General features: G+C 39.8%; 1 protein-coding gene across 4 annotated transcripts in view; it reads right to left on the minus strand.

Moving 5' to 3' along the window:
- The window catches only part of SKIL (SKI-like proto-oncogene), a 38,131-nt gene extending 24,868 nt beyond the window's left edge, over window positions 1–13,263 (minus strand). For 2 of the 4 annotated variants that reach the window (XM_011994328.1, XM_011994324.1), the window contains exon 1: window positions 10,352–12,962. In XM_011994328.1, coding sequence (XP_011849718.1) covers window positions 10,352–11,449 — 1,098 coding nt within the window. In that variant the 5' untranslated portion in view covers window positions 11,450–12,962. Of the gene's footprint in view, window positions 1–10,351; window positions 12,963–13,126 lie in introns of those variants that run through there. The other 2 variants (XM_011994325.1, XM_011994326.1) reach the window with 2 other exon arrangements.
- Between the last annotated feature and the right edge of the window lie 371 nt (window positions 13,264–13,634).

Genomic DNA, 13,634 nt, shown 5'->3' on the forward strand with positions numbered 1-13,634 from the left:
TCAAAAAAAAAAAAAAAAAAAGAAAGAAACAGAATCCCTTAGGACAGTATCAGGTTTCCTTAATACTTCCAACGTGTTGTGAATGAGTGTTTCAACAACTGAGACAGAATAGTGTTACAAGGTAGCAAATAGCTACTTAGAGATTTTAAGGCTTAGTCTCAGGCCTCATTTCACCATAACCAATAAAATTGATCAAATTAATGCAAAACTGGGACAGTATGATCTAAGCACCTGCACTAAACTGATCAAAAACAGATCGTCAGGAGTCACAGCAATGGCTGCTATTTCCACAGGCTGAAGAATCATACCACCTACCTCACAAAGCCAATTTTAGGTTTGAGATACTTAAAAATGCTCACAGAAAATGCAAAGGCTCAAGTTCTTATAACACTTTTGCAACTATTATTTTGAGTTCATTATGGAAACAAAGCCATGCAAAGTTGGTAGTATAACATCCCCTTTATAACTTGAAGGAAGAGAAATACACTGATAAAAATCCTGTTAATCCCGTAACATTTTATACTGAAGGTCTATGATGCCCAATAATTTAATACTGCAACTACATGGAAATCTCAGTGTCATACACTATTTTCCACTGAAATATTTGTTACCAAACATTTTAATCTGTATAATTCTAAGGCTTTACTTTTCTATCTCATTTTAGCATATATGTTTGACAATTTATAGTCCTGGATTATTCTGGCCTTCAAATAATGTAAACTAGCAATATCAAAATAGAGGTTGATTAATCTTACTATGTGCAATCCTCTATTTTCCATTTTATTCTACTTCAGGTTTTTATGTTTTTTAATGCTGGTGACCCACTAAATTGATTTCATGACCCTCCTGGCGGTTTTCAGTGGAGTTTCCCAGGAGAATTTAAAATGCCCCAAGGCATCCTTTGTATGTAATGAATTACCTTCCCTCCAGTACATTTAGAATGGTACCAGTATCATCATTGGGAGAAATGACAAAACCAGCACTCAATTCATTTTCTGTAGTGCTTAAATCTCCCCTTATGGAACGCTACTTGAGATGGCTACATGAATGACAAATTGCAGTTTGAAAACACTGCTCTAAATGAACTGTCTTAAAATTAGTCCAAAAGTATTATTCCAGTAACTACTCCTTTTGTTTTTCTTTTTCTTTTTCTTTTTTTGAGACAGAGTCTCACTCTGTTGCCCAGGCTGGAGTGCAGTGGCACGGTCTCTGCTCATTGCAATCTCCAACGCCTGGGTTCAAGCAATTATCCTGCCTCAGCCTCCCAAGTAGCTCTAATTACAGGCGTGTGTCACCATGCCCAGCTAATTTTTTTTTTTAATTTTTAGTAGACATGGGGTTTCACCATGTTGGCCAGGCTGGTCTCGAACTCCTGACTTCAAATCATCTGTCTGCCTTGGCCTCCCAAAGCACTGGGATTACAGGCATTAGCCACAGCACCAGGCCTACCACTCCTTTATTAATACTTATGCACTCTAGAGATGCTTTCGCACAGTTACAATTACATATGCAAGTGAATAAATTTCAGAGGCAGTTATCACATGGTACAATTATGAGGAAATTGTGTTTTCCTCTTTGTACTATTTTAGCATTTACTACAATGGGCCTATATTGCTTTCATAACCACACAAAAAAATTAACATAGAATATAAAAAGCATAAAAGTCTTAAATAATCTGTATTAAGGGTTTTGTTGTTGTTGTTGTTTCTTGTTTTTTGTTTTTAGAAAAAACAGAGTCTTGCTCTGTTGCCCAAGCTTGGAGTGCAGTGGTGCCATCAGAGCTCACTGCAGTCTCAACCTCCCCAACTCAAGCGATACTCCCATCTCAGCCCCACAAGTAGCTGGGACTACAGGCATGCCCCACCAAGTCCAGCTAATTGTTTTTATCTTCTGTAAAGACAGGGTCAAACTATGTTACCCAAACTTTTAGTAAGTTTTGTAAGCTTTTTAATTCCTTGTTCCCATAAAAAATGCAAAATATGTACTTTTAATGCCATTTGAAATGTCAAAATAAATTCAGTATCACAAATAAAAACGAAATGTTGCTTTGTTTTAAAACTAAACCTGTTTCCCTCTTCAAGAATCACTGGTAACTTTATAGGGCCACTTAGACTTCACTGTTATCCAAACCTTTATTAGGCATCCACCACATTCTAGATTTGAAGACTACAAGATGAACTCCTGCTCTGGGGGGGCCTCTATCTAGTCTTTACATTATATAGTTCTGTGATCCACTCTTAAGTCTAGAAGTCATGAAATCAAAAGGACTCGAACTAATTTTATATCTTTCCTATTCATTCCTCTTTCTGCCTAATATAATGAGTTAGTGATTGAAGCAAACCACATCTTAAAACAAGATGCACTGTTTATATATTCTTTTGCTTTCTAGAATCTAGTAACATCCTTATTTTATGTAATATGAACCCTAGTAGAATAAAATTCTATATGTGAACAAAATACAGATTCAACTTATTACCAAAGCTATTCTCAAACAAGTTCTACCCCTTTACTAGGAACAGAGTTCTGGCTCCACAATCACTTACCACTCCCAGAATTCTAAAGGGATTAAAATTAGCCCAATTCGTCAGGTGCAGTGGCTCATGCCTGTAATCCCAGCACTTTGGGAGGCCGAGACAGGCAGATCACCTGAGGTAAGGAGTTTGAGATCAGCCTGACCAACATGGTGAAACCACGTCTCCACAAAAAATACAAAAATTAGCCAGCCATGATGGCACATGCCTGTAATTCCAGCTACTGGGGAGGCTGAGGCATGAGAATCGCTTGAACCCAGGAGGCAGAGGTTGCAGTGAGCCAAGATTGCGCCATTGCACTCCAGCCTGAGCTACAAGAGCAAAACTCCGTATCAAAAAAAAAACATTAGCCCAATTCTTGATTACTTCTTTGGTTTCCCAGTGGCATAAATGATAACATATGCACAGCTATGAGAAAACTACTGGTTGACTATGATGATCCAGGCCTACTGTGAAAACACGGCAATCTCTTTTTTGTTTTTCTTCTTTAAAGTTTCTAAGTTTTTTCCCATTTCTCAAACAAAAAGGATAAATTTCTAACTTTTAAAAATTGTATGCTAACAATTCTATTTTTTAATAATAAAAATAAATATAGACTCTATTTCCTAAACCACAGGGGGCACTATTTGCAAAGCCACTCTAGAGATTTCAAAAAAAAAAAAAAAAAAATGTCAGGGATAGGGAGGGGCCACATATCCTGTTATTAACAGAATGAGCTCCAAAAACTTGATTACTCTGAAGTTATTATAGAAGTCATTTTATAGAAGCCGAGAAAGGCACTAAACAAACCCTTATCCTATCTAAGCAGCTCTGTGTTGGTCTCCATCATTCAAAATCCCAATGTGGTATCAACCAAATAATTGCAATGGGCACTATCTCCAATCAATGTGCCTTTTTGGGTCACAAATCTAAAATAATGAAATAATTCAGAAAATGCTTCTATTATTAAAAAAAAAAACTGTTTCACACTTTCTTCTTGCACACTTCATTTTAGTAAGCTAACAAATATCCAACTAGTATAATTACTGTGTACAAAAAAACTATAAATGAGATACATTTGAACCCAATACTCAGTTATCTTATTTGTCTCAGAAATATAATTCTAGATAAGAAAATGTTTGAGGAAAGGAGGACTCCTCAAATACATAATATTTCAATAGCAGTTTGAAATACCACTCTACATTTCTGCAGTAAAGGCTCTTAACTTCCAAAATGCTCATTCTCTTGTTTGATGAGTTATAGTAACAGTTTATGTGTAAATTGTATAGGTTTAAAGGTTAAGCCATCTTTAAAAGAAAATCTAAATATTCTAAAATATAGTTTAGTGTTTGTTATTTTTCAAAAATCTATTCAGTTAAAAAAAAAAATTTAATTCAGTGCCTTTGACATGCCAGGCTTTGAATTCAGTTCCAAAAAAAATAGAAAAAATACTCTCTAAACTAGTGGGAAGAGTTACTAATTTTAGAAAGTTAGACAAAAGTATTCATACTGGTCCCTCATATGAGCACAAATACTTCATTTGACTCTCACCTTATCCCCCACTTGATCAAAAATTTTGCTAATCGCAAAATGTAATCTATATCACTGGGGTAGCAAATCACCATCAAATCCACCATAATGATTACTGGATCACATTCTATCCCAACCCAACTCTTTGTAGTTGTCCATTCTACTATTCCTTATCTCATTTAGGTGTATACTGACAAATACACTGCATAACACAAGTATAATTAAAAGCTTGCAAAAGGGGAAAAATATTTTGTACTATTATTACTCCAATGATCTCTACAGAAACGAAGAAGCGAAACAAAAATGCAAAATTAACCTCTGAAATGGCTAATATGCTTTCAGGGAAAAAAAAATTTTAAGTTGCTATCTTTAGATCATCTATTTGTATCACAGGTAATCTATAGAGTTCCCCCCCCCAAGTATATTAAAAACTAAAATATTTTACTTACCTAAGAGTAGTCCAGTCTAAATGTTAAACGTTTAAATTTTAGCTGGGCGTGGTGGCTCACACCTGTAATCCCAGCACTTCGGGAGGCTGAGGCAGGTGGACTGCCTGAGATCAGGAGTTTGAGACCAGCCTGGCCAACATAGCGAAATCCCCATCTCTACTAAAAATACAAAAAATTAGGTGGGCATGGTGGCAAGCACCTGTAATCCCAGCTACTAGGGAGACTGAGTGTGTGTGTGTGTGTGTGTGTGTGTGTGAGAATATATATATATGTATACACATTTTTTTTTTTTTTTGGAGACAGAGTTTCACTCAGTCACCCAGGCTGAAGGGCAATGGTGTGAACTCAACTCACTGCAACCTCCACCTCCTGGGTTCAAGCGATTCTCTTGCCTCAGCCTCCCAAGTAGCTGACAGGTGTGTGCCACCATGCCCTGCTAATTTTTATATTTTCAGCAGAGACAGGGTTTCGCCATGTTGGCCAAGCTGGTCTTGAACTCCTGACCTCAGGTGATCCACCCACCTCAGCCTCCAAAGTGCTGGGATTACAGGCGTGAGCCACCACGCCTGGCCTAAAATCAAGTATATTTCTTATGGTGACTTGAGTAAGAAAGAGTTATTAGCTATATTTAATTAAGTTGTCTCATTTCACATTATTTATAATTTAATTATAAGACATTACAATTTATTAACATATATTAAAATGTATTAACATATTACATATAATTGTAAAATAAGTTGTTTCATTTCAAACAACTGTCTATTGAGTTTCAGGACTTTTTTTTAATTCAAAAGCAATACTTTGATTACATAAACTATACAAGCATGTCAAATCATGTTAGTATTCACCCTAAACATCAGGTCCTTTACATAACACGTTAATATATTTAGCACAGTCTCTAAAAAAAAAAAAAAAAAGGCCAGGCACAATGGCTCATGCCTGTAATCCCAGCACTTTGGGAGGCCGAGACAGGTGGATCATCTGAGGTCAGGAGTTCAAGATCTGAAACCCCGTCTCAACTAAAAATAAAAAAATTAGCTGGGCATGGTGGCAGGCGCCTGTAATCGCAGCGACTTGGGAGGCTGAGGCAGGAGAATCGCTTGAATCCAGGAGGCGGAGGTTGCAGTCAGCCGAGATCGCGCCATTGCACTCCAGCCTGGGCGACAAGAGCGAAACTCCATCTCAAAAACAAAAAAAAAAGCCTAGTTTGACTTTTTAAAATGAGCTCCCCCTGGGTCAGTTTGGCTTGTTTGGCAACCAACTCAATGACTCACAGAAGAAAATAAAACTGTTCCTCAGTCAAGCACTATCTCATTCTCAGTTAAATACCTTAGTATTTAAATTTATATGCAGGTTAAAACAGAGTTTGAGAATTATCATACAGGCTGAATATCCCTTATGAGAAATGCTTGGGACCAAAAGTATTTTGAATTTCTGATTTTTTCAGATTCTGGAATATCTGCACGATATGGCAGTTGAGCATCCCAAATCCAAAAATCAAAATCTGAAATACTCCAATGAGCATTTCCTGTGAGTGCCATGTCAGCATTCAAAAAGTTTTGGCCTTTAGAGCATTTCAGATTTTGGATTTGGGATGCTCAACCTGTACTAAGGTAAACTGATAAGAAAAGTTAATGTTTCTCAAAATTCACTTTCTGCTACTAACATGTGCTTCGGGGCAAATAGTGAAAACTTACTAAACTTCAAGTTAGAAGATGTGTATTCAACTCCTGATTCTGGTTATATAACCAGGAGCATGTGACCCATCTAAGAGGGGGAAATATTGTCATTCATCTTCCTCACAGACCCTAAAAAATAACTGTACTTCACAATGTTCTGAGTACATTTTTAAAACATGAAGTGGTAAGCAGAATAAAACAACCACTCAAGTACATATTAAACATGAACCAAAAAAAAAAATCTTTCTTAAAGTACTGGGTGTTTGAAATTTTCTTAAATTCCTTTAAATTTCTCAAATTCACATAAAATTACAAGCAATATCAAAATACACCACAGCCGGGTGCAGTGGCTCATGCCTGTAATCCCAGCACTTTGGGAGGCCAAGGCGGGCGGATCACGAGGTCAGGAGATTGAGACCACCCTGGATAACACAGTGAAACCCCGTCTCTACTAAAAGCACAAAAATTAGTGGGCATGGTGGCGGGCGCCTGTAGTCTCAGCTACGCGGGAGGCTGAGGCAGGAGAATAGCGTGAACCCAGGAGGCGGAGCTTGCAGTGAGCGAGTTCATGCTACTGCACTCCACCCTGGGCAACAGAGCCAGACTCTGTCTCAAAAAAAAAAAGAAAAAAAAGAAAAAACCACAAACATTAATTCAAATACTAATGCAAAGTATAACACAGCAAAAAGATCAGAAAAAAATCTCACACCTTCCTAAAATCAAAAACGTATTCAAATTAGTGAATTCTGGAACAAAAAGGGATTACATCCCAGAAGAAAGATGGTTTCAGTGTTAACTAAACCTTAGCACATTGTTTCAGTTAAGTAAATTCATCCATCATCTTTTTTTTTTTTAACCTTTAACATGGTTCTCAGATGTTTTTCACATAAACACAGAACAAGAATATTAGGAAAAGTAGTTTATCCGAAATACACTTATGTCAGAGTAATAAAGACCGGCACGGGTCGGGCGCCATGGCTCATGCCTGTAATCCCAGCAACTGGGAGGCCGAGGCAGGCGGATCACCTCAGGTTAGGAATTCAAGACCAGCCTAGCCAACATGGTAAAATGCCATCTCTACTAAAAATTCAAAAAATTAGCTAGGCACGGTGGCGGGCACCTGTAATTCTGACTACTCGGGAGGCTGCGGCAGGCGAATCACTTGAATTTGGGAGGTGGAGGTTACAGTGAACCAAGATTGCGACATTGTACTCCACCCTGGGAAATAAGAGCAAAACTCCTTCTCAAAAACAAAAAAAAGACTGGAGCAACAATATCTGGCAAATAATGTGGCCTCCAATAGACATGTAAGAGTACAGCACCGCCGGGCATGGTGGCTCATGCCTGTAATCCTAGCATTTTGGGAGGCAGAGGCAGGCGCATTGCCTGAGTAACATGGTGAAACCCCCTCTCTACTAAAATACAAAAGAAATTAGCTGGGTGTGGTGGTGTGTGCCTGTATTCTTGCTACTTGGGAGACTGAGGCAGGAGAACTGCTTGAACCCAGGAGGCAGAGGTTGCAGTGAGCTGAGATCAACGCCACTGCACTCCAGCCTGGGCGACAAAGCAACACTTGTCTCTACAAAAAAAAAAAAAAGAGTACAGCACCTAATTAGCTTGGGGGCAAGATATCACAAATATCAAAAGAGGCATTCCACATTTTGAAATATAACCTCTGAGCACAAACTTCAGCACGGGACAAGTCCAACTATAAGCAAGTTCTACACTGAGCACTGGCTTGAAGTCAATCCTGATTCAAAATTAGTTAATAGACTGGGCGCGGTGGCTCACGCCTGTAATCCCAGCACTTTGGGAGGCTGAGGCGGGTGGATCACCTGAGGTCAGGAGTTTGAGACCAGCCAGGCTAACATGGCGAAACCAGTCTCTGCTAAAAATAACAAAAATTAAAGGGCGTGGTGGCGGGTGCCTGTAATCCCAGCAACTCAGGAGGCTGAGGCAGGAGAATCCCTTGAATCTAGGAGGCAGAGGTTGCAGTGAGCTGAGATCGCGCCACTGCACTCCAGCCTGGGCAACAAGAGTGAAACTTGGTCTCAAATAAAAAACAAAAATCAGTTAATAACTGCACCTGAAGAATTTAAACTTATCTAGCAGACACTGGCAAGAAACTTCAAAGTGCTGGTCTTCTGGAAGCAGCACGCAGCAAACTACCGTAAATGAGTGTAAAATGATTATCTTCATTAGGTTAAACCAATGTCTTGAACTACACTGTTAACTAAATTTCCCTCCAAACCTTAAAGACACCAGAATAAAGCACAGGATCCCAAGTCTTAAGGACTAAGTCCAAGTTCTAACTTTGCTGTGAATAAACCTTCAGTCAGTCATTTAATATGCTTTATTCATTTCTTCTGTAAAATAGAAAAGGGCAAAGATATTTCAAGGAATCAAAACTAATAGTGGAAAAATTCGAAGTTCCTAAATGAAACATAGCCAACCTCTTGTTAAGAATTAAATAAAATTATATATGTAAAACTGCTCAAGAACAATGCTTGCCACGTTTTAAACACTTAGTGTTAGGAATTGTTATTATACATCAATTTTAGTCAAATAGAAAAAATATAAAATAACCCAATCAACAAATTGAGTATTTAATAACGCAAATCTTGTCCATTACCTAGGACCAAGGCATTCAAAACCTCAGAATAAAGATAATAGTTTAGCCTACTAGATAATGCAGCGGGAAAAATAAAATTATGATACCTTGGCTGATAGGTGGTTGTTTGTGTCTTTTTTCTTTTTTTTCTGAAACGGAGTCTTACTCTGATGCCCAGGCTAGAGTGTGGTGGCGTGATCTCAGCTCACTGCAACCTTCACTTCCCAGGTTCAAGATTCTCCTGGCTCAGCCTCCCAAGTAGCTGGGACTACAGGCACACACCACCACGCCTGGCTAATTTTTGTATTTGTAGTAGAGATGGGGTTTTACCATGTTGTCCAGGCTGGTCTCAAACTCCTGACCTGAGTGCCCCGCCCACCTCGGCCTCCCAAAGTGCTGGGATTGTGAGTCACTGCTCCCACCTGCCGATAGGTTTTTTTGTTCGTTTGTTTTGTTTTGTTTTTTGATGGAGTTTCCCTCTTGTCGCCTATACTGGAGCGCAATGGGGCAATCTCGGCTCACTACAACCTCCGCCTCCGGGGTTCAAGCGATTCTCCTGCCTCAGCCTCCTGAGTAGCTGAGATTACAAGTGTGTGACACCACACCCGCCTAATTTTTGTATTTTTAGTAGAGACGGGGTTTCACCACGTTGGCCAGGCTGGTCTCAAACTCCTGACCTCAGGTGCTCCACCTACCTCAGCCTCCCAAAGTGTTGCGATTACAGGTGTGAGCCACTGAGCCTGGCAGGTTTTTATATTAATACTTTATTAGTTTAAAATAAACTTTTCCTTATTCTGTCTTTTTTTTTTTTAGTTATCCCTTTCTCAAAAAAAATCTTGCTTACTCAAATCACAAATTCTTCAGATACATGTCTTTTCCGTTTCAAATATTGAGCAAGCCTAAATATCTAAGCATAGAAACATCAGAAATCATAGGTGCATCTCTGAAAAATGCTGTTTCGAGCCCACAGGAATTGTTTTGACTAGTCATTGTATCATTTGCAAATGGAGATAACACCAAAGTGCAAATTATCTTGAGTCCTAGAAAAACAGACGTAGTGGTCAAGAGGCAGGATGTGTGCAAAAGAGGATAAGAAAAAGAAGCCCTGGCGGGACATGGTGGCTCAAGGCTATAATCCCAGCCCTTTGGGAGGTCAAGGTGGGTGGATCACGAGGTCAGGAGTTCAAGACCAGCCTGGCCAACATGGTGAAACCCGGTCTCTACTAAAAGTACAAAAAAAAAAAAAAAAAAAAAGCCCTAACTCCTCCACTCTCTAGCTACATAATTTTGGGAAAGTCATTTCATCTCTCTGAGCTTCATTTGCTTTATCTATAAAATGGAGAAATAGTCTTACTTCTCTCACAAGTCTTACTTGTTTGGAAAGTCAAATGAGAAAACATACTGGAAAGCACTTTATGGCCTAAAAATTGCAATACAAAAATATCGATCGGCATTTTGTTGTTGTTGCATGAGCCATGTTCAACATACAGGTTAAGTTTACACACTAAACATAGAATTTTCATTTCAAAGTAAACCATTACCATTATTAAAAATTGATATAAAAAAACTTGCCTTGGATTGATTTCTCTTTCCACTTCTCATGCTAAACTTCTCCTTCATTTCTTCTAAAATTATCTTCAGTTTCTTTTCTTCAGGTGTTCCTAAGTATTTTTGGTTCACATGAAGATAGCAATGCCATTTAGCTGATTCAAAGCCCCAGTGGCAAGTTCTTTTGTCAGGTGATCTGTGAGAATGCATCACAAACGTCTGGGGTGCAAACATTCCACAACACTCCAGACACTGAATACATGGAGCATCAGGCTGAACATAAAACTGGGGTGCAAACAGACCCTGACATTTGCCCAGGCATTCATGTTCCACTTCAAAGGCACTGCCAGTTTCCTTTAACTGGGCCAATGAGTTTTTAGCAGGAAGTACACTACCATTTTGAGGAAAAGTTCGTGGCCGCAATAAAGCATTACATAATCTTTGTGCATCAGTTAATGTAATCAGCCCACAGGATGGGGCATTGAATGGAAGTATGCCCAGTACCTTTAAGATATGAAGCTGGTCTGAAGTACACCTTGAACAATATATGTACAATTCATCACACACTGTATTTATTTGCTGGAGTGTAAATTCTCGGAGAACAGAATTTAAGACTTGGGGCAAACAGAGTCTCTTTTCTCCTCCAACTTGAAAACAAGAAATAGATTCCCCTTCCAATACAGTCTGAGTGAGTTCTGTGGAGCTATCGGAAGGGATGAGCAATGGGCCAGGAAGAACCTGAGGTGATGGAAGAGGCAGAAATACAGTAGGCGACATGCTTTCTTGGGAATGCCGAGCAGAAAATGCTGCTGGTCCACCCAGCGAGCTCTGACTACTTAAATGGAATTGTGCCAGTGTGTGTTTCAAACTGGGATTTAAATGTAAAGTTTCAGGAACAGAAGCACAGGTTCGCTTGACATGCTCTCCATCAGTTTCCATTGGCGCTTCTCCATAGTCATCCAAGTGTTCCTTCTTAACTGTTGGCACCTTGTTTATCATTTTTCCATTTGCATTAATGTCTGTTACCATTTTTTTCGCTGGGGGGCTGCCATCATCTCCCATCCCATTCAGTTTTTTATTTGAGCCCTGAACCAAGGAGAAATTTGTCCGGAGGTTTTCCATCCTACACTCTTCTGTTAAATAATTAAATCTGAGATTAGCATTTCTATTTAGTTGCTTATTTGAAAAAGAGGAAATGAATGTATACAAATGCTTATAGTAACTTACTCTCAAAGAAACTTTTCAAAGAGAGATTCCCTTAAATTAATAAATTTTGCGACTTAGTTTTGGTTCTCCTTATATAATCTGGTATAATTTCACTGCAAGTCCTATATAACTGTTCGTTTTGCCTCTAACAATAAAGAGGCACACCTCTGAGAATGCCTTTGTTTTCTTGAATTCTTCAGATATACATATTAAAATAAAGTTACCAATTTCTCAATTAAAGATGTCCAGGATCAATGCAATGGTTTGGTTTGTTTTAAGCAAAACACATGAAAAGTTTATGCCATTCCTTGGGCCATAAAATCTAGACTCAAACACAACTCAAAATGATGCAACCAAATTTAATCTTTACCACCAAGGAAACCGAAAAGGAGGGCAGAGGGAGTATTTCCTCTAAAAATGATGGTCTGCTGGTCTGTGCTGGAAAACCGAAGACGTGTGTAAATCCTCAAACCAGTGAGAAGAGCCTCCGACTTAAAAAACTGCCCAGTTATCTTCAAGGATTATAGTTCATTCTTCTTTTAATTAATCTGGAAGAAGAGAAGGGGGTAGGGGAAGAGTTACATTTGAATTTGCTTCAGAGGCCAAACGGGGCCAGTTTAAAACCAGTTGGTTTTTTTTTTTTTTTTTTTTTAACGGAGTCCCGCTCTGTCACCCAGGCTGGAGTGCAGTGATCTCGGCTTACTGCAACCTCCGCCTCCCGGGTTCAAGCAATTTTCCTGTCTCAGCCTCCCGAGTAGCTGGGACTACAGGCGCAAGCCACGAGGCTCAGCTAATTTTTTAGTATTTTTAGTTGAGTCGGGGTTTCACCATATTGGTCAGGCTGGTCTCGAACTCCTGACCACAGGTGATCCTCCCACCTGGGTCTCCCAAAGTGCGGGAAATACAGGTGTGAGACACCGCACCCGGCCGAAACCAGTTGCTTAATCTTAAACTGAGTTCACTTTACCAAAGGTGAAGCTTGAGTGATTTCTTTAAATCTAACACCAGTTTACTAGAAGAACATTCATTTAAATAGGAAAGCAATTTGGAGTTGGAGAAAGCGAGCAATAATACAACACAAAAGGCCATTCGAGTTCAGAACATGAAGACTCTTAAACAGATCATCTCAATCAGTACCAGAGTCTTTCTCAGTTATGCCATTTTAAGGGAGGAAAAAAATCCATTACTTCATCTCCTATTTAAAAAAAAAAAAAAAACAGTTTCATCCAAAAAAATCAGATAGGAGTTAACATATCTACCATATGTAACCAAGTTACAATTTTAAGTGAATTAATTCAGCTAGTCCATGTACACTAATTTTCTGAAATAACTGTAGACAAAAATTAACTCTCTCTTTTAAAGGTTAGCGATTTTACTTAATGGAAGCCAAAAGCTATAGACTCCACGCCTGGGAATCTCCAACCTTGAACAAGACTAATCCGGGACAAAAAGCACAAGGCAGACAAACCTCACAAAGAATGCAAATGGAGGAAGAGGGGAAAAGAAAAGACTCTTCTACTTCCTTCTTGAGAGAAAACCCAAAATAAATCCAATAAATAGAAATTTTTACTTCCCAAACTCTCAGCAATTTACCTTAAAACAGACCCAAAGGATTAAGGACCAATGCCACCAACCATCGTACAGATTTTTGTCCACCACGAGAACACACCTCAGTCAACACAGGCCAAGGAAGAGGGCAAGAGGCATGCCCTAGAATGCGGGAGCCCCTAAAACCCTGAAGTCCTCCGCCCACTCAAAGCCACCCACCTATCTCTAACCCGAAGAGGGGGAGAACAAGGGACACGGGAAGCCTGGGGGTGGGTGTGCAAGGGGGCGGAGGGAAGTAAAGGGAGGAGTCCCCCCACCCCCACCCGCGAGCCTGGGATAACCCCAAGTGCCCTCCCAATACCGCCCCCCCGCGGGGGCCGCGGGAAGGACTGTGGAAATCCCCCCCCCTCCGCGCGCCCTCTCCCTGGGAAGTTCTCGGGTGTCACCTCAGCGCCCCTAATGCTGCACCTCCCCCCGCCAGCCCCGGGCCAGAACGAAGAGGGCATTGGGGCAGTTCAGGCCCCGAGAGCGGATCCCCGCGCCGCCGGGGGCT

Source organism: Mandrillus leucophaeus, unplaced genomic scaffold (assembly GCF_000951045.1).
Source record: "Mandrillus leucophaeus isolate KB7577 unplaced genomic scaffold, Mleu.le_1.0 Scaffold452, whole genome shotgun sequence".
NCBI lineage: Eukaryota > Metazoa > Chordata > Mammalia > Primates > Cercopithecidae > Mandrillus > Mandrillus leucophaeus.